The sequence below is a fragment of the Trachemys scripta genome, chromosome 18 (genome assembly GCF_013100865.1).
Source record: "Trachemys scripta elegans isolate TJP31775 chromosome 18, CAS_Tse_1.0, whole genome shotgun sequence".
NCBI lineage: Eukaryota > Metazoa > Chordata > Testudines > Emydidae > Trachemys > Trachemys scripta.
Genome location: NC_048315.1, coordinates 23,859,975 through 23,882,844, shown reverse-complemented (window position 1 = coordinate 23,882,844; position 22,870 = coordinate 23,859,975). Strand labels below are relative to the sequence as shown.

The 22,870-nt window shown below is 46.2% G+C and overlaps 1 protein-coding gene across 1 annotated transcript in view; it reads right to left on the bottom strand.

Annotated features, from left to right (window-relative positions):
• MPO (myeloperoxidase) overlaps positions 1–21,519 on the bottom strand; it is a 52,040-nt gene extending 30,521 nt beyond the window's left edge. Inside the window, exons 1-5 of the mRNA XM_034752910.1 lie at positions 21,449–21,519; positions 14,276–14,425; positions 10,115–10,290; positions 9,086–9,209; positions 7,573–7,702 (exon numbers count right to left, since the gene is read on the bottom strand). Of these exons, the coding sequence (XP_034608801.1) occupies positions 7,573–7,702; positions 9,086–9,209; positions 10,115–10,290; positions 14,276–14,425; positions 21,449–21,519 (651 nt within the window). The remainder of the gene's footprint in view (positions 1–7,572; positions 7,703–9,085; positions 9,210–10,114; positions 10,291–14,275; positions 14,426–21,448) is intronic.
• Positions 21,520–22,870: the final 1,351 nt, after the last annotated feature.

Here is a 22,870-nt window from a genome sequence, read left to right as displayed (position 1 = left end):
TTTACATTTCCTCTGTTATTTCTTCTCCTAGAATTTCTCTGTCAATCTCCTGTGTCTTTGGCAGCTCCTTCCCACTGCCCGCTACTTCCAGATATTTTTGATAAAAATAAAACGTGAAGTATCTGAAGTTATAGAGGTTATTCTAATAACAGCAGAAGCAGAACATACTTCGTAGCAGCGTGTAACTATCTTTTGCTGAGCATTTTTAACGGGTGGGAGAGTGTATTGCTCTTTAATCCTTTGAGCTTTTAAGCATTGAGTTATCACATCTACTTCCTTTTTCATAAAAAAAGCCTCTTTATACAAGTAAGGGCTTGTTGAGGGACATCTCCCATAAACGTATTCACTTCCCTCCCTAATATTAGTTACCTGGTGATATGTTCTTCTGTGCCTGCACTTTTATGAATCTGTTACAGCTTTTTAGAAGATAGGAACAGCAATACTGGGCCAGACAATGATCCAGCAAGCCTGTCTTCTGACAGTGGCCAAAGCCAGATGCTACAGAGGGAATGAACAGAACGGGGCAATTATCCAGTGATCCATCCATTGTTGTCCAATCCCAGTTTCTGGCAGCCAGAGGTTTAGGGACACCCAGAGCATGGGGTTGTGTCCTGGACCATCTTGGCTAATACTTATCTAATTCTATTCTGAACCCAGTTATACTTTTGCCCTCCATCACATCCTCTGGCAACGAATTCCACAGGCTATGTGTTGTGTGAAGAAGTGCTTCTTTTGTTTGTTTTAAACCTGCTGCTTATTAATTGAATTGGTGACCCCTGGTTCTTCTGTTATGTGAAGGGGTAAATAGCACTTCCTTATTCACTGTCTCCACACCAGTCTTGATTTTATAGACCTCTGTCATATCCCCCTTAGTCTTCTTTTTTCTAAGCTGAACAGTTCCAGTCTTTTCAGTTCTCCTCATACAGAAGCAGTTCCATACTCCTAATAGTTTTTGTTGCCCATATCTCTACTTTTTCCAAATCTAATATCTCTTTTTTGAGGTGGGGATGACCAGAACTGCATGCAGTATTCAAGGTGTATCATGAATTTATATAGTAACATTATGATATACTCTGTTTTATTATTTATCCATTTCCTAATGGTTCCTAATATACTGGTCGCTTTTTCGACTGCAACTGCACATTGAGTGGATGTTTTCAGGGAATTATCCACAATGACTCCAAGATCTCTTTCTTGAGTGGTAAAAGCTCACTTAGATCCTGTCATTTTAGCTAACATAAGCAATAGTTTACGTACCGCTGTTAGTAGTTCTGCCATTTGAGTTCTTTCAGAACTCTTGGGTGATACCATCTGGTCCTGGTGACTTTTTACTATTCAATTTATCAATTTCTTCCCAAACCTCCTCTAATGACACGTCCATCTGGGACAGTTGCTCAGGTTTGTCACCTAAAATAATGTTTCAGGTGTGGGAATCTCCCTCACATCCTCTGCAGTGAACGCTGATGCAAAGAATCCACATAGCTTCTCGCAACAGCCTAGTATACCTTGAGTGCTCCTTTAGCATCTCAGTCGTTCAGTGGCCCCACTGACTGTGTACCAGGCTTCCCTCTTCCGAAGTACTTAAGAAAAATTGCTGTTAGTTTTTGTCTTTTGCTAATTGCTCTTCAAATTCTTTTTTGGCCTAATTACACTTTGACACTTAAGTTTACAGAGTTTATGCTCCTTTCTATTTTCCTCAGTACGATCTGACTTCCAATTTTTAAAAGATGCCTTTTTGACTGTAATCACCACTTTTACTCTGTTGTTTAGCCATGGTGGCACTGTTTTGGTCCTATTATTATTTGTTCTTTTTATTGGGGGTATACATATAGTTTGAGCCTCTGTTGTGGTGTTTTACAAAGTTTTCATGCAGATTGGAGGCATTTCACTCTAGTGACTGTTCCTTTTAATTTCTGTTTAACTAGCCTCCTCAGTTTTGTGTAGTTCCTCTTTTGAAGTTAAATGCTTCTGGGATGGGTTTCTTTGGTATTTTCCCCCCTACAAAGAAGTTCAATTTAATTACATTATGGATGCTATTACTAGGACGCTACCAAATTCACGGTCCGTTTTGGTCAATTTCACAGTCATATTTTTCAGCTATTTAAATCTGAAAATTTAACAGTGTTGTAATTGTAGGGTTCCTAGCCCAAAAACTGGGCGGGGGTTCGCAAGATTATTGTAGGGGTCATGCTACCCTTACTTCTGTGCTGTTGCTGGCAGGGCACTGCCTGCAGAGCTGGGCGCCTGGCCAACAGCCTCTGCTCCCCATCCAATCAGCTCTGAGGGCAGCACAGAAGTAAGGGTGGCAATACCGCGACCCCCCCTAAAATAACCTTGTGACCCCCCTGTAACGCCCTTTTGGGTCAGGACCCCCAGTATGAGAAACACTGATCTCCCCATGAAATCTGTATAATAGAGCGCAATGGTTCTCAAACTTTAGCAACCCAAGGACTCCCATTTTGATTTAAAATATTTGAGGACCCCCAAACCTCCCCGCTCAGCCCCAGGACCCACCCTCACTCCACCCCTGGGGACCCCAGTTTGAGAAACTCTGGTATAGGGTAAAAGTACACAAAAGACCATATTTCACTGGAGGAGACCAGATTTCATGGTCTGTGATGCATTTTTGATGGCGGTGAATTTGGTAGGGCCCTATCTATTACCAAGCAGTTCAGCTATATTCACCGCTTGGACCAGCTCCTGTGCACCACTTAGGACTCTCCCCTTGTGGGTTTCAGAACTAGCTGCTCCAAAAAGAAGTCATTAACAGTGTGCAGAAATTTTAACGTCTACATCCCGTCCTGAGGTGACATGTTCCCAGTCAATATGGGGATAGTTGAAATCCCCCATTTTTATTGGGTTTTCTGTTTTTGTAGCCTCAATAACCACCATGATTTCACAATCACCATCACCATCCTGGTCAGGTGGTCAGTAGTATATCCCTACTGCTATACGCTTACTATTCAAGCATGGAATGTCTATCCATAGAGGTTCTATGGTACCGTTTGATTCATTTAAGGTTTTTACTCCATTTGACTCTATGCTTTCTTTCACATATAGTGCCACTCCCTTTCCAGTGCAACCTACTCTGTGATGCCTATTATATCAATATCCACATTTAATAGCAGGCACTCCAGTTCACCCTGTGACACTCTGTACCTCAAAGTAGCACCCGGGAACCCCCATATTCACCACTGTGATAGGATTATGATATGTTTTGTACAAACTATACCTTGTGAGGTGTCATTTTACAAGTCTTGATCTGTTGAACATTAATATCCTGTTGGATTGTATGTGCTATCATTGTATGTGAAGTATTGCTACCTGTGTTATTGGAATATGTTGTGAGGTTGGGAACACACACAGCCACCCTTTCCGTTGCAACAAAGAATGGCCCAGACAGCATTAATGGTCCATCAAAAAAGAGGGTCCTGTGGCACCTTTGAGACTAACAGAAGTACTGGGAGCATAAGCTTTCGTGGGTAAGAACCTCACTTCTTCGGCTTGCATCCGAAGAAGTGAGGTTCTTACCCACGAAAGCTTATGCTCCCAGTACTTCTGTTAGTCTCAAAGGTGCCACAGGACCCTCTGTTGCTTTTTACAGATTCAGACTAACACGGCTACCCCTCTGATACTTGACATCAAAAAAGAATCTCCTATCCCAGAGATTCCTTAGAAAAGACACCTATGTAATGAGGACTGCTTGACCAATGGGGACTGCCTGACCCCCACATCACAGCAGGGATCTTTCTAGCAGCTGGATGAAGGTATAAAAGAGGGAGAGTGACATCATCACTTGGCCTCTCCTTCCCCCCGCCCCCAATTCAACACCTGGAAGATCCTCTGGAGGACAAAGACTTTGAACTAGGGAGATTGGTCCCAGGCTGGAAGGATTCCAGTCTGTGTACTGAGGAACTGTAAATAGAATTTTAAAAATAGTTAATTTCATGATTTCAACTATTTAAATGTGAAATTTCACAGTGTTGTAACTGTAGGGGTGCTGACCCAAAAAGGAGTTGTGGGGGGAGGGGTCGTGAGGTTATTGTGGGGGGTTGCGGTACTACTACCCTTACTTCTGCACTACAGCTGGGGGTGGCGGCGCTGCCTTCAGAGCTGGGCAGCTGGAGAGCAGCGGCTGCTGGCCGGGAGTCCAGCGTGGAAGGCAGAGCTGCTGCCAACAGCAGCGCAGAAGTAGGGGTGGCATGGTATGGTATTGCCACCTTACTTCTGCGCTGCTCTCTGGCCGCCCAGTTCTGAAGGCCGCAGTGCAGAAGGAAGGGTGGCAATACCATGACCCACCACACTAACATAACTTTGTAACCCCCCCGAAACTCCCTTTTGGGTCAGGACCCCCAATTTGAGAAACGCTGGTGTCCCTGTGAAATCTGTATAGTACAGGGTAAAAGCACACAAAAGACCAGATTTCACGGTCTGTGGTGTGTTTTTCATGACCATGAATTTGGTAGGGCCCTATTCATGAGTGGCTGGGAGCTTGTTCATGTAACTCAGTTGGGTGTGTCTCTACCTGTGGATGGCTGTGTAAGTGCAGTACTGTCAGAGGCTTGTAGCTTGACATTAGCATCACCGTGTGAGAGACAACCAGGTTGGTGGGTTTGAGGGCTCAGTGGTCCACAGTCCAGGCTGCACCCTGGGGACCCCGTCACACTCCCATCGTAGTGTTTAAAGTTCTTCCATTTCTGTAGAAGCACTTGTAAAATTTGTCAATATTTCGTTGTCCGCCTTCGTGTGGTGTAACTGAATGAGGCTCTATTTCACTTGACTGTTACTCTTCAGCTTCTGCCTGTACTTTATCAACTTCTATCCTCTCCTCTTTACCAGGATATAGAGAATCCCCATGAATAAATCCTTCCCTACGGGATGTCTCTATCTGAACCGTGTGCTCCTCCCCACCTGTCGGCTTCCCCCCAGCCCTGAGTTTAAAAAGTCCCCTATGAAGTTTTTAATTTTACATACCAGCAATCTGGTGTAGGTGGAGCCCCTCCTTCCTGTATAGGCTCTTCCTTTCCCACAATGTTCCCCAGTTCCTAATAAAACCTAAATCTCTCCTCCCAACACCATCGTCTCATCCACACATTGAGACCCTGCAGTTCTGCCTGTCTAACTGGCCCACGCACGGAACGGAAAGCATTTCAGAGAATGCCACCATGGAGGTACTGAACTCTAATCTCTTACGTACCCCAGAATCTCTCTCCTCTCTTTCTCTATGTTACTGGTACCCACATGTACCATGACCACTGGCTCCTAGCCAGCACTGTACATAAGTCTGTCTAGATGTCTCGAGAGGTCTCCAACCTTAGCACCCAGGAGCCAATTCACCATGCAGTTCTCTCAGTCATCACAAACCCAACTATCTATATTTCTAATAACTAAATCCCCCATAACTATTATCTTTCTCTTCCTAATAATTGTGGTTCCCTCCCCCGGAAGGGTATCCTTAGGGCCAGAGGACACCACGACATCATCTGGAAGGAGAATCCCAACTAAAGGATTGTTTCCCTCTCTCCCAGCTTGATGTTCTCCATCCCCGAGACTTTCATCCTCCTCAACATCATAGAGGCTGTCAGACCTTATTGTCTCCCTTTGCTCCTCCCGTTCAGCCACCCTGGTCAACAGCCCATGCTCAGTCTCTGAGGACCAGGAGCTGCTTGCACCAAATGCACACATACGCCACCTGCTCACAAGGCGAGTAATCAGACATGCTGCATTTGGTGCAATAAACTGGATAGCCCCCGCTCTGCTGCTGGACTTCTGCCACATTAGTTTTACTCTTGCAGCTTTTTTGTTTGTTCTTTGTGTGTATGTCTGCGGGGTTTGGGGGGTTGTTTGTTTTTTTGGTTGGTTGGTTGGGTTTTTTGAGGGGGGGCGTTTATTGGCCTATGTTTAGAGAATGTTTATCAGTGTATCTGGTGCTCACGTGCCCTCTCTAAACACCTTTGCAGAACAGCCCTGTCTGCTGATCCTGTTCACTAGCTCTCCGGTCACTTACAAGCTGGCTTTTTAAACCCCCGTTCTCACTGAGTTAGCCCTGCTCTCTTGTCAAGGGAACCTAAAGGGATTAGGGATCAAAGGATGGATCTTTAACTTCTGTTTCAGTTCTAATGTTTCTTGAGATTTCTCTTTTTTTAAATGAAAGGCTCTTCTCAGAGTTTACTCCTTCATGTGCCTCTCAGAGTCCTCTCTTTCTTTTGTCTTTATTATTTATTTGAAAGTATTGAACAAGATCACTTCTAATTGCTGCTATTCTATTGTTCTGGGCAACATTCTCTACCCACGGGACCTCAACCCTGACCCGTAGGAGGAGATGTCCTCTGACGTTTCTGTTACATGGGGAGGATTTCTACAGAGCCCCTATAAGCCCCTCCCCATCCCCTTTCTTTTCTCCAATATTCCCCATCCCCAAGATCCCCCACACTGCAGTATGGCCCTTTTAAAGGCCTTAATCTATGTTTGCCCCAATTAAACTGAACTGCAGAATAGTTTCTTTTTACAATTAGCTTAGTTACTCCTCAGTTGTTCATTCTAGATGGCTCTCAATAAAACTCTTTCAGTTACAAATCTTCAGGTTACTCCTCATACCTCGGAGTTCTCTTGTTCAGCTCTATTTCTCTCAGGGACAGCACGTTATCTGGAGTCTTTTCTTTTCCTGCCCTCCTATTTTTCCTCCATGTGCTACACATTTTTCAGTAGTTCATCATTAGTTTCTGCCTGGGGAAAATCTTCATGCACCTTAGAGCTTTGGCTTTCTAGCTCAAACATCTGGATTGTAGCTTCCCTTCTTTAAAGACTTTTCTGGCACTTGGTGGACTTTGGAAGTTGGATGAGCATTTCAGCTGAAATCCCCAGCTACCCTGAATTCCTGCCTTTCTGAGTGCTGCTGTCATTACATCCCACTGTAGCAGCTAACGGCTACCCACCCACCCTGATGCGCACATGCGGACACACACATGTACTCTTCCTTGCTGGGTATTTTAACATATTTTTCTTCGGGTATTCGTCCTCTCCAACTTTGCACTCTGCTATTTGGCAGGGTTAAGAGTTCTCAAACTCAAGAGTTCAAAAATTATGAGTCAGGGCCCCAAAAATCATGAGACTGGCTGTGAAATCACAAGAATTTTTAAAATAGTAAATGTGGGAGCTTTTTCTTTGCCTTCTGGGGTTTGGGCCATTAGGGTTCAGGTTTCTTAGCTCTTCCTGCCACCATGTGAGCTAGAAACTCTTTTTAAAAAAATGAAAGCAGAGATTCTCATGACTTCAGGAGCTGGGGATTTAGGGAAAACACCCAGTATGATGACTCGCCCGATAAAATCGTGTGAGTTGGCAACACTGGGAATTACTCCTCCAGCCAGAAGTGCAGACCTAATGGCCTGCTGTTTCCTTCCTTTGTTCACTTTGGTCATAATGTGCCCAGCCTAGAAATGGCACAGGGGTTACTGATGGTGGAGGACGTGTGCCATGGGGCCCCTGAGCTACCCTACCTCTGGCAAAACTCTGAGCTCCCTTCCTACTATTTGAATGGAAAGAATGTATTTTAAATGAATTGGCAGAGCTTACCAATGGGAGAGGAAATCCAGAATAACGGACTTCTTCCGTCCAGCCACGAGGGATTGAAACCCCATCCTCATACTCCTGAGGCAGCCATCGGCTATAGGCTCTGTTTGAAGCCCCTAAGGTAGGGCTTCTCCTGGGAGATGGAATGAAAGAATCCGTATTTACAATACAGCAAGTCATACCATCAACATCATCATCATTGTAGAGCCCAGGAGCCCCAGTCCTGGGCCAGAACATTGTGCTAGGCACTGTACGGGCAGAACAAAAAGACAGTCCCTGCTCCAAGGAGACGACAGTCTACGAACAAGACCAGAGACCCCAAGTGGACACAGACAGGCCAATGGGGGAGCACAAGGAAACAACACCGGGCAGCATGACAAGCAGGGGCCTCAGCACACCAGCTGCCTAACCATTGCTGACTCTTTTATAGGCCTCACTGCACAGGGGCGTGTGAAGGAGGAAATGAGGTGGCGTTGCCAGTGCTCTGGGAGCTCCTGCCATGGGTGAAGGGCAGTGTGGGACAAAGCACAAAGGGGCCTGTCTGAGAATGTAATGAAGGAGGGCGCAGCTGACAGATGAGGGCAGGAGTCGATAGTGTGTAAACCACTGAGCAAAACCATTGCAAATGGTTCAGTGACACCCTGACACACAGCATGCAAGAGGACAGACTAGACTAGGAGCAGAAATCTGACCTCTCTTTTGGCTTGGGGGTGACTTTCACTCAAGAAACCAGCTTGATTGTGAGGCTTGAGCCAGCCGGCAAGGAGGAAATTCTTGCTACTGAGCCAGAGCCATTGATGGACCTATCCTCCAGGAATGTATCTAGTTCTTTATTGAATCCTGTTATAATCTTGGCCTTCACAACATCCTCTGGCAAGGAGTTCCACGGGTTGACTGTGCGTTGTGTGAAGAAATACTTCCTTTTGTTTGTTTTAAACCTGCTGCCTATTCATTTCATTTGGTGATCCCTAGTTCATGTGTTCTGAGAAGGAGTAAATAAAACTTCCTTATTTACTTTCTCCACACCAGCCGTGATTTTATAGACCTCTATCATATCCCCCATTAGTCGTCTCTTTTCCAAGCTGAAAAGTCCCGGTCTTATTAATCTCTCCTCATATGGCAGCTGTTCCATACCCCTAATCATTTTTGTTGCCCTTTTCTGAACCTTTTCCAATTCAAATATATCTCTTTTGAGAAGGGGCGACTACCTCTGTATTCAAGATGTGGGTGTATCGCGGATTTATATAGAGGCAACACGATATTTTCTGTCTTATTATTTATCCCTTTCTTGATGATTCCCAACATTCTGTTTGCTTTTTTGACTGCCGCTGCACATTGAGTGGCTGTTTTCAGAGAACTATCCGCAGTGACTCCAAGATCTCTTTCTTGAGTGGGAACAGCTCATTTAGACCCCATCATTTGATATGTATAGTTGGGATTAGATAGGAACGTATAGATAGGAAGTTACTCTAGTGTAGGGAGGACCTGCCGTCCTCTCCCTGACAGCTAGCATCACCTGTTGTTGCATTCACCCGTGATCGTTCGGTACGGGTTGGTTTCATCGCATGGTATATTTATATTTTGCTGGGCACATCCGGTAGCCTTGGAAATCAATTCCAGCTGAGCTGGGCTCAGCACGTCTGCAAGAGAGTGCAAAGGAGGTTCAGCAACTTGGTGTGCTGGGACTGGTGCCCCAGAAATGGGGCGAGGGAGGCCACTTGTGCACTCTGTCAAATCACTTCCCCAGCTCACTGCTGCCCTCCCCAGGATGCAGCCTGCTCTGGTCACAGAGCCTCTGTCTGGCCTCACAGTAAAACAGAGCCTGAAGCTGCTGGGCATGTTCCCACAGACAGCACCTGCTGGCTTTCAAACCTCAGCTCTGCAGAACGGGGCGGGAGATGCCAGAGGGAAGGGGAGGACGGTGGTACCAGGGAAGAGTCCCCTTCCCATCCCATCCACAGCTGGGCAGTGGTTATACTTGACCCAAATTCCAGAAGAAAGGGGGGGGGCATGAATACTGGACTAGATGGACCTTTCACACCAAGAAGCTGAGTTCTTGAACTACATCCCCTCCCCTGCTGCTAGTCTGCCCAGGGGGTTGTGTCTCCGGGGAGCTATCAGAGTGATGAATGGGGAGATGCTAGCTCTGATATGCACTACCTGACAGAGAGAGCGCATTCATAATACTGTCATAGAATATCAGGGTTGGAAGGGACCTCAGGAGGTATCTAGTCCAACCCCCTGCTCAAAGCAGGACCAACCCCAACTAAATCCCCAAAGCGCCCCCTCAAGGATTGAACTCACAACCCTGGGTTTACCAGGCCAATGCTCAAACCACTGAGCTATCCCTCCCCCATGTTTCATGGCCTGCCACTGCCTGGCAACAGACACTTGCATGTACCTTACAGCCACTCATCTTACAGGTGTATCCAGTTAAGGCCCAATCTTGCAGGACTGAAGTCAGTGGGAGAATAACTGAGCCCCAAGACACTGGGCAGAGAAAGGGCTCAAGGAGAGGAAGCCAAACTGACTTGCACCCCTGTACCTGTGACATTAAACTTCCCCTTCACAGTCCACTGCAACTTCTTCTTCAGCAGGTTCAGGGTGGTTTCCATGTAATCGGCAGCTCGGATCATGGCCCTGGTTCCCCCCACTGGCTGCTTGATATATTCCAGGATATCTGCAGGGGTGAAGGCTTCGTTCCTCAGTTTCTCTTTTAAACTGAAAGAAAAAAAGTCCTACTGTAGCTCCGGAGCAGAAACAATCCTACAAGTTGCACGGGGCCCCTTCCGCCTTCTGTCCATCCCAGCTCCTTCCCCAGTTACAGTAGTTACTATCCTGGCACGTGTGTGTGCGGTGCGGGGCTAGCAAACATCTGTGTGCAGGCCAGAGCTGACCAGCAGCATGTATTGCTGCCTATAGGATACAGTCGGGTTCTCCGGAATCTCAGATTCATTTACAAACCAGCCAAGTGTCTCTCAGTCATGGCTGCAGGGCAGACATCACTTTCCCAAAGTGACTTAAGTGTAGCCAAAGCCGCGATGCCGGCCTAAGTCTGCACAGAGCCTACACCATGGCTCCGAGAAGTGATCTCCCCTCTTCCTCTCACTGAGATGTCCACTTTAAATACCAGTGATGACCCGTCCATGCCAACAATAACTGTTTAACTGCTGACCATTTTAGGGGTTGGATGGGGAGGGAGTGAAGCCCACAGGGAAGAAATTGGGTAAGGCTGCAGGGAAGGCAATGCAGAGAAAGTACAGAAAAATCACAGACAGGATAGGAAGAGAAACGGGAAGGTGGGTGGGGAAGGAAGAGAAGCAAAGGGCAGGAATAGCAGAGGCCTAAAGAAGAGCAGATTCTCTCAGTGCGTGATGGATATGACAAATAATACAGATAACAATACAAACTAATCATCGGGCCAGAGAGAGTCACAAGTGTAAGGCCAGAAGGGACCAGTGGATCATCTAGGCTGCCCCCTTCGCATCACAGCCACCCCCTGCCCCTGGACCCTAACCCCAACAATGGCATGAGCAAGACTGACTCTACAGCCCAGTGGTTCAGGCTCCCTGCTAGGAGAGGGGGCAGCCAAGTTCCAGTCTGCCTGCTCCAGTCAGTATTGAATTATCCACACAAAGTGGAGCAGCTACGGCAGGAGAGACAGAGAGCCCTGCCCCAGAATCCCCTGACGGCTAGGACACTCTCCTATGAGGCAGGAAATGCAGGTTAAGCCCTTTCTTAGGGGGCAGGAATTGAACCTCAGTTTCCTACATCCTGGGAAAGTGTTCTAGCCACTGAGCTAAAGGGGACACCACAACCCCCTCTGCTGACCATTTTGTGTCCATTTAGATGTGGGCAGAGTGCATCTACCAGACCAATCCCCCAAGGCAAGATAGGCAGGGGAATCCCTCGTTTGTGAATCCCACCGAGTGTTAGGTGCATGGCAGTGTGAGGAGGTGCTCAGCTGCCAAAATGTTGGTACCTTGTGGACTTTACTGGCAGAAATATCTATCTATGGGCTTTAGGCACCTACATGGCTACACAGAAGCTGAGCAGGGGGGTTGTGAATGCCAGTGGCACCTAATGTTGGACTGAAGAACTTAAAGTGGCAGTTAGATGTGTATGTCTCCCTTGTGAATTCCACCCTTGGAGTCTGGTGTCTCTTTGCTCACACCACGCAGGCTGCTCTCATCCAAAATGGCCACCACTTCTCATGGTTCCCACTGAGAGTGACGCCAAATTGCCTCCAGGGAAGATCGTAGCTCCCCATGCTGTAAAGGAGTGGAGAGGAGCAGGTGAAAGGAGGTGGTGTCCATCTTTGCTGTGGGACTCAGAAGAATAAGAGATGGCAGCCATTTTGAGAGGGCAGTTGTTCATAGAATTCTCTGAAGTCGAATATTTTTCTTCAGCCACTGCTGAAGGAAAAATTTTCAGTTATGAAGAATAATGGCAAAAAATTACCATTAATCCTAAACAAAAATTCTTCAACTGTAGCCTATGGATACAAATTCAGTAAAGTTAATAATATGGAAACTTTGAAGATTCTTCACACTCCATTAATGAGATTATGCTGGAACAAAAAACTTTATGTATTTATTTTTTATTAACTGTAATGCTGTTTAATTAATAGATTTTCTTGTATATGCTCAGAAAATTCATTTTATTCTCAAAGACTAAGTGCTGTCAGCTTGGGGAGGATATGCAGGATGGTTCATACAGAACAAACTGCTGAATCCCTGTGTTAAGTGCAATCTTCACACAACTGTGGAGTCACAAACAGTACCTCCATAATGAGAACTTCCTGGGCATGTGTCCAGTCCCCCTTACTCCATTGACTCATTTCAATCATTGGAATTGCGGCAAGCAAATCAACCGTCAAGGGATTGTGATGGTTGGTTGAGTCACCTCCAATGTCACAAAAACGATCCACACTGTTTGAACTGTCCTTGCCTGTATTTAAGGAGGTACCGGTTGCAGCTCTATAGTTTAGGCTGAGTCCTGTTTCGCACTTAAAACCGGGGTTCAATCTCTTAGTTATAAATGAAGAATACAACGTATCCTCCCCAAATTTACACAGTTCACTCTGAGCTCAGAATGAATTTTCTGAGAATTTACCGGTAATCCTGAGAATTAGCTTATGAGTTAACACGGATGAAAAACTGGATCCTTTAAGAAATTTACCATCTAAGTCAAGCTTTTCTTTGTCCCAAAATAAGTATTAGCGATTGTTGCATAAATTGTTATGATTATACTGGGTCCAGATAAGATCAGGGCAACAGCTCAGCTAACTCTAAGTGCAACCAATGTGACATCAGAGGTAACTTAACTAATCCTCAACCTTCTTCTACAGCTCATTTGTGTGCCACAATTCTGTTGGTTGTAAATAAGACAGGTCTGAAGGAGATTGGATATATCAAGAGTTCTCATTGGTAGATTACATGGCACAACTGCCACTCCTTTTAAAGGTTCCGTAGCCCCATAGTGGCTTGGTCCTCAGTGCTTGAAAATTTCCCATTGGCTCCACTGCACACAGAGGCAGCACTGCCAGAGGAACTGAGGCAGGAGCACAGGGCAGAGCTATGGGGACTCAGGAACTGGTCTCTCCCAGCCTCCCTTCATGTAGCACCAGTCTCGCTAACACAGACCAACAAAGCCACTGCACAGTGAGGGACAGATTCACCACTGTGCTTCGTCTGCTTTGTACTGCTCTTGGGAAGGGAAAAATAAAAGCCCCTTAACGTTTCCTTAAAAAATCCACGTCCTCCAATCTGGAACCACAAACATTAAATGTCTTAATCATAATCCAGAATCTGTAATTGTATGGTGATTGCCTGGCCTCACTACTCGCCACTCCCAAAACCTCACCATGTCTGGATTTCTTTTAAGCATCATTTTAACTCTGAATCTCCCGGGTTTGGAATGTTGGATATAGACTCACGACCACCCTGAAATGGTCTTTCCCCTAAATTACGGTTGCATATTCTCTATCTTAACTATATGTAAACAACCTGATTCGTTCAGATATGCCGATTCCCAACATTTTCAATGTGTGTTAATGATGTGGAAGGTTTGCAGGGTTGAATAAGCTGTTTGGAAGCCAGATGTGGCCCAGGAATACCTGGGACTCCAAAAAAGTGATTTATTGACATTTAGCTGAAAACCCTCCGAAGATTCACTCTTTGCTCCCAGATTAAGCATTGTAAATTGGGGGAGATGAAAAACTGAACCCAACCTTGACTATGGAGTAGCTGCCGGCAGTTCCATAGCAATTATGTCAGAGCACTGGTAGCCATGAGGCTCACAGGCAGGACTTGCATACACAAGAGGCCCATGGGGATGGACTGTCTCTGTCCCTCCATCTCTTTTACTGTCATTTTCCACTAAGGACTGTTAAATGCCACCTTAGTGACACCCCTTCTGTAGCCCTGCTAGAGAATGTCACCAATCGCAGATTAGGGCTCAGGCATTGTTCTACTTGCAACCTGGAGTAAGAAAGCCTTGGACTAGGGTCAGATATTGGACTGCAGTTTATTACATATGGAGAATTACCCTGGGACAGATTTTGACACCTGTGCTCAGGATGAGTCGCATCTTACGCTGCAAATAGTGACACTGAAATCAATGAAGCTACCTACGCGTGGAGCAGGGTGCTAGTCACCACGCAGAAGGGTATGAGAGGCTGACCCCCGGTTAACAGGGAACTCACCGGTTCCGGGTGTACTTATACGCTGCATCCACCAGCCGCTTGGCTTCATCAACACTGCTCAGAAGGGACGGCGCCGACAGCATCCCTGAGATATCTAGTCCAAAGAGAAGAAGGAGCAGGACATGAGGACAACTCCTTCCCACAAGTTCACTGCACAAATCAGGATTTGCTGTACATACTGGAGCAAGTCTCTGTCCATCACAAGTTGATTCTGCCCTGAAGCTCACTATCTGGCCTCTGTCCCTCTCTCCTCATATCATATACCCACTCTTACAGCTATTCAATACCCACAGAGCTTGGACATTCAGAGATTAGGTTTCCTTTGTACTATTAGCTCCCCCACATAGTACATAGTGCGTCAAATTCTACCCTAAATTACTGACGTGCTATGAAACTTGACTCCAGTTTAATGTAGCTTTTGACTACAAGAATTGCCTTGTTCTCTGCACTGTTATCTCTCCCACATGGTACCTATTGGGGCAGGTTCTGCCTAGTTGCTTTTATGAGTCCTAGCTGAACTGAAGAGCTCTGTGTAGCTTGAAAGCTTGTCTCTTTTACCAACAGATACGGCTCCAATAAAAGACATTATCTCATCCACCTTGTCTCTCCAGCTGAAACGGGCAGTTCTAGACCAGAATGGGTTTGGATTTCTTTTAAGTTTAATCTTTACTCTGAATTTCTTGGGTTCATAACAATTGTTTATGGGATAGTTACAACATCCCTGTTATGTTTGTTCTCCTAAATTACTGCTACATGTTCTGAAACTTGATTTCAGTTTAATGTAGCTTTTGTCTGAGAATTGCCTTGATTTAAAAATATATATATTTTCCATATAGGAACAGTAAACACGAAACCCAACCAGAATACCACTATGTGATATTACTAGCGGTTTGAAGAAGCTGTATCAATCTTTTATTTTCATTTGCTTTTCATTTGTACGGCCAGATCTACTGGTTCAGGCTAACTTTTTTCTGCCCCTTGGAAGCAGCACAAAGCAGCCAGAATACCGGCATGGAAGTTGGGTTTACAGCTGCTTTGCATCTCCACAGTATAGCAAAGCAGTTGGGATACATCTTCCCCCCCACCCCCTTTCCCCTCAAGACACATTCTGGTTTCCACCTCCCTCCTCCTATCCCCTGTGTACCACTACACACGCCCTCCCCCTCCCCCCTCCCCCAAATAGGTCTGGTGCAATGGGTAGTTTCTGAATTGAAAGGTACAGAGCTAATGGTCGTCTCTCCCATTATTCTTCATCGCTGAAAGTCTGGAAGAACAATGAGAGAAGACAGACCTTTGGCAAAAGGCCAAGTCATAGTGACTTTCTCTGAAAAAAATTATTATTATTCGGCCTCTGCCAAAGAAGAAACTTTCAGTTATGAAGAAAAATGAAGAATTCACAATTCATGCTAAAAATTATTTGTGGCATTACGACCCATATTCTTCCTAGTATTATGATGATGATATGAGCATAGCATAATTATGATGTGTTTGGTACAAGATAAGGCATGTGAGATATCATTGAAGAGGTTATGATTTACTGAATATGATTATCCTGTTTGTATGAATGTATCATTCTGGTATTTGAAATCAGGAATATTGTCTATGCATGGATTGAATAGCCAGCATGGATTTGTAAAGAACAAATCCTGTCAAACCAATCTGATAGCTTTCTTTGATAGGATAACGAGCCTTGTGGATAAGGGTGAAGCTGTGGATGTGGTATACCTAGACTTTAGTAAGGCATTTGATATGGTCTCGCATGATATTCTTATCGATAAACTAGGCAAATACAATTTAGATGGGGCTACTATAAGGTGGGTACATAACTGGCTGGATAACCGTACTCAGAGAGTTGTTATTAATGGTTCCCAATCCTGCTGGAAAGGTATAACAAGTGGGGTACCGCAGGGGTCTGTTTTGGGACCGGCTGTGTTCAATATCTTCATTAACAACTTAGATATTGGCATAGAAAGTACGCTTATTAGGTTTGCGGATGATACCAAACTGGGAGGGATTGCAACTGCTTTGGAGGACAGGGTCATAATTCAAAATGATCTGGACAAATTGGAGAAATGGTCTGAGGTAAACAGGATGAAGTTTAATAAAGACAAATGCAAAGTGCTCCACTTAGGAAGGAACAATGAGTTTCACACATACAGAATGGGAAGAGACTGTCTAGGAAGGAGTACGGCAGAAAGGGATCTAGGGGTTATAGTGGACCACAAGCTAAATATGAGTCAACAGTGTGATGCTGTTGCAAAAAAAGCAAACATGATTCTGGGATGTATTAACAGGTGTGTTGTGAGCAAGACACGAGAAGTCATTCTTCCGCTCTACTCTGCGCTGGTTAGGCCTCAACTGGAGTATTGTGTCCAGTTCTGGGCACCGCATTTCAAGAAAGATTTGGAGAGGGTCCAGAGAAGAGCAACAAGAATGATGAAAGGTCTTGAGAACATGACCTAGGAAGGAAGGCTGAAAGAATTGGGTTTGTTTAAGTTTGGAAAAGAGAAGACTGAGAGGGGACATGATAGCAGTTTTCAGGTATCTAAAAGGGTGTCATAAGGAGGAGGGAGAAAACTTGTTCACCTTAGCCTCTAAGGATAGAACCAGAAGCAATGGGCTTAAACTGCAGCAAGGGAGGTTTAGGTTGGACATTAGAAAAAAGTTCCTAACTGTCAGGGTGGTTAAACACTGGAATACATTGCCTAAGGAGGTTGTGGAATCTCCATCTCTGGAGCTATTTAAGAGTAGGTTAGATAAATGTCTATCAGGGATGGTCTAGACAGTATTTGGTCCTGCCATGAGGGCAGGGGACTGGACTTGATGACCTCTCAAGGTTCCTTCCTGTCCTAGAATCTATGAATCTATGAATCTGTCATAAATGTGTTTACACCTGGAGAACACCCACTAGGCAGAATGCAATCAGTCTAGATGGCTGGCTGGGAAGGACTATTAGGGAAAACAATAGGTCTTAGAACATGCTAATCTCCCACAGGGGAGCTTTCATTGGGAGCCTTCCTGAGGACACTACAAACAGCCTCTGATTCATGGCTGCTATGGCCTTACAGAGACATGTGACCAAGTCACCTGGTACCGGACTCCATCATAGAATACCAGTGTTTTTCCACTGAAAGGCATGGGAACTAAAGTTGAAGACAAAGGGTTCCCGCCATTTGCAAAAACTATTTAAGGCAGGGAAGTGACATCATCGGGGTTCTTCTTGGACTCCCCGCCCAAAGAAGACTGCTGGAAACATCTGAGGAACAAGGACTGGAACTGGGGAGAAGGGCTGGACCCACGCTAGAGGGGTTTCTAGCCTGTGAAAGGAATAACGGGTTGCCCTCAAGACTCTGCAAACTGCCTAACTCAACAATTAGGGTGAGAATTTGCTACTCATATCCAATTTCTTTAGTATATTAATCTTAGATTGCGCTTCTGTTTATTTGAAAGGTAATCTGCTTTGATCTGTTTGCTATCCCTTATCACTTAAAATCTATCTTTTGTAGTTAATAAACTTGTTTTTGTTTTGTCTGAAACCAGCATGTGGACATTATAACCTGGGGCAGAAGGCTTTTGCATCTCTCGCCACGTTAAGGGAGAGGGCGAATTTCATGAGCTTACAGTTCTCTGTGCAGCACAAGATGGTATAATTTTGGGTTTACCCTCCGGGGGGGGTGCCTGAGAAGCTGGTCAGTACCCTGGCTGTATAGCCTTTCCGTGCAGGGACTGGTCAGAAAGCCTGTGTGCATGTTACACCAGCTGGGTGTGTCCCTACCNGGACCCCGTGGAGGGTCCTCTTTTTTTATTTGTTAAGTATGGTAACCCTACTCACCGGGGACTGGTCAAAATTACAGGAACCAGTTCCAGTCAGGAACATGCAGTGGTGTTCACCCCACCTCAGAGGGGCTGCTGGCTACTAGCTAGTGCCAGACTACCCTGGTTCTAGGAATCAAAGTCACTGAGCACCCCTTTGTGCCTCCCAGATTGTGGAGGTGGCTGGGGACCAGAGAGATCCCCAGTGGTTGCTCAAATTTATGCTGTGCTACAATTGCTCCCTATGGAGCCATCCAGCAGCGGAGACTATCTGGAGCAATGTGCTCTGGCCACACCTCCACCTTCCCTCAGATCATCCCCCGAGCAGGCCCTGGGCCTGGGGCTGAGCCAAGAGAGGTGTAGGGCCATGCTGACCCCCACCCCCGGCACCAAGCTATGCCCTGGCTTTGCATTTCATGTAGGCCTGCAGAGCCAGTGGCCAGGGCTCTCTGTGGAGGCCAAGTCAGGTCAGTGATGGCTCCAAACACAAGCAATGTACCAGCTATGGCTGAAAGCTGTGTGTGGCATGGGGCTGCCAACTTTCATGATATCTGTTGCTTTTCCTAGCCCCCAGCTCCTGAGTCATGTGATTATCTGAGAATCTCAGCTGTCCTATGAGGTAGAAAAAGTGTACATTTCTACACTAATTGTGGTAGAGAAAAGCTTGAAAACATGACAGGAGTGCAGAATAAAACTCCAGAAACAGAAGCCAAAGACATATTATTATTTTAAGCCAATCTCATGATTTCTGAAGCCTGACGTATGAATCCTGAATGTTCTCGATCGGCAGCACTGGTGATAACTGGAGCAGGGGGGAATTTTTTGATTAAACAAACTGTTTGCAAAACAGCTTCAAATTTGACAAAACACCTGGCTTAAAAAAAAAAAAGATAAAAAAAGTCTTGAAAGTGTCAGAATGGAAAGTTTGGTTTTTTTAGTTAAAATGACTTTTCATTTTAAAATGTTAGTAACCTTACACTTAAAAAAGGTGTTTTTTAAAAAAGGAAAGAGTCCAAATCAAGACAAAATGTTTCCAAATTATAAAAATAAAATGTCTCTGACAAAAACCCATTTTTTTTTTCTAATTTTTGGTTTTTGAAAATGTTCAAGCTTTTGATTTTTGTCCCAGATCCAGGCCAGGAAAAAATTTCAAACTGTTGAACATGCTCCTTTCCCGCCCAGCCCTCGCCACGGCGTTTAATTCTCCCGCAGCGGCTGCTCCAGACTGGTGAGACTATTCCAGCACACCCAGCGGACAGGCCCTGGGTTGGGGGCACAGGGCTTGGCAGCCTCACAAGCACAACAATGGATGAAAGGAAAACACAACCAAGCAACTCAGATCTCTGGCTGCTTCCCTTTGCCCCGACCCCAGCAATGAACCAGCAGATCCCTGGTACAGTGCCTGGCTCAGCTCACCACGCTGCGGCCCAGGCAGGCAGGTGTTACTACCACCCCTCCGAGACAGTACCCAGCACTAGCACAGGGCACGTGCGGCAGAGGCTGCCACATAGACAGTGCGAAGCACAAGAAGCAGGGACTTAACCGAGCTTTCCACAAGCAGCTCCCTGCACACAACCACCGCGCTATTTTAGCAGCAGTTCTGCTCAAGCACATACAAGCATTAAACCTGCAGCATCTCACCTGCCATCTTCTGTTCCTCTTCCCAGGGCAGCCTGGACACCTGCACTTTTATCTCCAGGCAGGGGCAGCTCCTGCTGGGCGGGACTGGCCAGGCTGGGAAACGCCCAGTTGGCATGAATTGGGCAGGGCCAAGAAAAAGCTCTGCCCACTTCTTGCCACCTCCCAACTCCTCATGCTGAAAGCACCAAGGCTAAGGGGCTGTGTCGCTGGTGTGTGCAACCAGAGCATGCCAGTGAGTCTGAAGGTGCAGCTCCACCCCTCGGCCCTATGCCCGGCTGCAGGGGGCCTAGCGCTAAAGCCGTGATTCTGTCGGTTTTCTCAGGGCGAGCCTGGACTGACTCTTAGGGTGGTTTTAGTGGCAGAGTTGAGGGGCTGGGACGACCCCAGGGGCTGTCTGGCATTTGCTTCCCCATTAGTTCTGTTAATCCCTCACTGCTGTTCCTGACTCTTTATGCTGAAGAGTGTCCGTCCCCTCCCCCCCTTCCCCCCCCCCCCCCCCCCGCCCGTCTCTGGGGAGTCTGTGCCATTAGCTCTAAATGCCTTTCCTCCTATGCTGGACCTAGCTCTGTCCTTCCTCCGCTCCACGCTCTTGGTTCTTGTCTTCCTACTAATAGAACGTATTATTCCTGCACTAGCCGAAACCAGTCTTCATCTTCTCACAGGAGGGGTTAGACCAGGTGCTTTTGCAAAATCCACAGTCAAATCTGCTCATGGCAAGATAGAGCCTGAATGTCCCTGTGTGTGTTACCGCAGCTGACTTGCACAACCACGGCCGTTCTTACGCAAACCAGCTGAGCCGGCAGATGGCTCAACCTGTTATCTGTGCGTTTAATTTGCAGTCTCATATCCTTGCCCTTTGTATGATGATCAGTCTTTAGAAGATGCCACTGGCCTGTGCTGATCTATGTGTTACGCAATGAAGAACTACTTCTTTCATATGAAGAACAGAGTCCTTGTGGCACCTTAGAGACTAACAAATTTATTTGAGCATAAGCTTTCGTGGGCTCAAATCAATGGGTTAGTCTCTAAGGTGCCACAAGGACTCCTGTTCTTTTTGCGGATACAGACTAACACGGCTGCTACTCTGAATTCTTTCCTATGGCATTTGAAAAGCAATGGGCTGGAATTGTAACTGAATCTTGCGATTCAAAAGCCAATCGAATGCTGCTGGAGTAGCCAGGTGGATTCCCCCTTGAGCCACCACTGTAAGCGTGAATGTGACAGTTGAAGAACTTATTAAACCCCACTAAAAACCACTAAAAACCAGTGCCTGCTCCCATGAGAACTGGATCTTCTGGGGCAGATTTCGTCTCTTGAAAGCTCCTGTCCATGCCCATGTGGACTTCTCCCAGGGGCTGCCCACAGAACAACACTCTGCAGGAGCAGGCATCTGAGATTCCCTTTGGGTTTTGGGGCACCTGTCTGCCAAACATCACCTTGAGCCCCAGAGCCCTCACTGCTGCCATTTCCACCAAAATGGAATCAGGACTGATCCAGGCTGAGGTGACACCAGGAAACGTGGCAACACTCCCAGAGCAGCGACTTCTTGCCTAGCCCCTGGGGGGTTCCCTGGTCTCATGAGCTGAAGGGATGTTCATGGGAATGTCAAGCTTTAAACGTTCTAGACACCTCAACAATACAGACAGCAATGCAGCTGGAAAAAACCTGAATGGTGTTTCTATTTGAGGTCTGCGTGTGTCCCTTAGTGAAGCCGGTTACCCATGCTGAGATATCCCCAGCCTAGGAGGAGGAGGAGAACACCGCAGGACTGGCCTGCACCTCTTCGCCATCATGGTTTGGGTGCCAGACCATTTAGATGATCAATACTTTGAATATGGCACTAAAATACAGACCATGTCCAGCATGGCAAGGGTCCTGTACCTGCTCTTTACTAACAAACACTGCACAACAACCATCTGTAACCCACTGGCCAGTGTGTGCTGATCCATAGACGGCTAACTCTCAGCTCTGACAGATTTCTCCTAGGTATAGTTCTTTATTATTGCTTCTCCAGCACCCACCGTGTGCAATGGACTCTTTAGACATGCTCCCTGCCCCAAGGAGCTGACTGTCTGCACCAGCTCCAGACAGACACAGAGCCACCAAGTTTTGGGCAGGACCATGCCAGACATTGGATGCAATTTTTTCAATTTAATTTGTATATTTCCAAATAATTTGCATAAAACAATAAACTTCAGCTTAAAACGACATGGGGATTTAGTGCTGGTGAATCAAGGCTACTTGTTACTTACAGGGAAGCAGCAGAACAGGTTTCCCCCACACTCTGACATGTCACCCTGCTTCCCCTTAATTCTTCCAGGGGGTCCCACAGGTCGTTTGGCCTCTCAGCTGAGGCTGCTAGACATGGTCCAGTGGGCAATGAGTTTCTGTGTTTTACACAGCAAGGAATAAGCCCTGAGTCCGAGTTGACTGGCACGGGCCAGCCATGGGTTTCTCTTTGTTGTGTAGACATACCTTCAGTGACCTATTAGCCCAGCTCATTCACTGCCTGGGGGGGCCTCAGGTCAGCAACCCGAACATAAGAACAGCCACACTGGGTATCACAAAGTCTGGCGTGGCTCACAACTGTGAGTGCCTAACTCGGGGCAGGGCAGACACCCCAAGCCGGTGGTATGTTCTATAATTAGATTTCACCAAACCAGTAACAAATGTGAACTCCTGGCTCGCTAGAACAGTCTGATGATGGAGTCACAGACTGTCCCTTTAGACTCTCCAGTCTATCTTGCCAACCAGACAAACCAGATGTAGTGAAAAATGGTCACTTACACCAAAAATTACACCATATTCAGGTTGCTTCCAGTTCCATGAGACCAATCATCTACCCCAGGTTACTCTAGATCCTACACCAAAGACAATGCCTGGAGCCAATCTTGTAATAAAGGTTTATTAACTAGGAAAAAGGAATATATGAGAGTTATTTACTGGTTCAAGCAAGCAAATGTATACACACCAATGAGATATGTCTAAATCCTAAGAGTGATTCAGAGTTCAAACAGCCAAAAAGATGCAGTTTCTCTTGTCAGGGATTTTTATCCCTTCCCCCAGAGTCCAAGATGATGGGATGAGTTCATGTGCACGTCTCCTTCATGGGTGGAGGGGGAGCAATGTCCTCTGATGTTC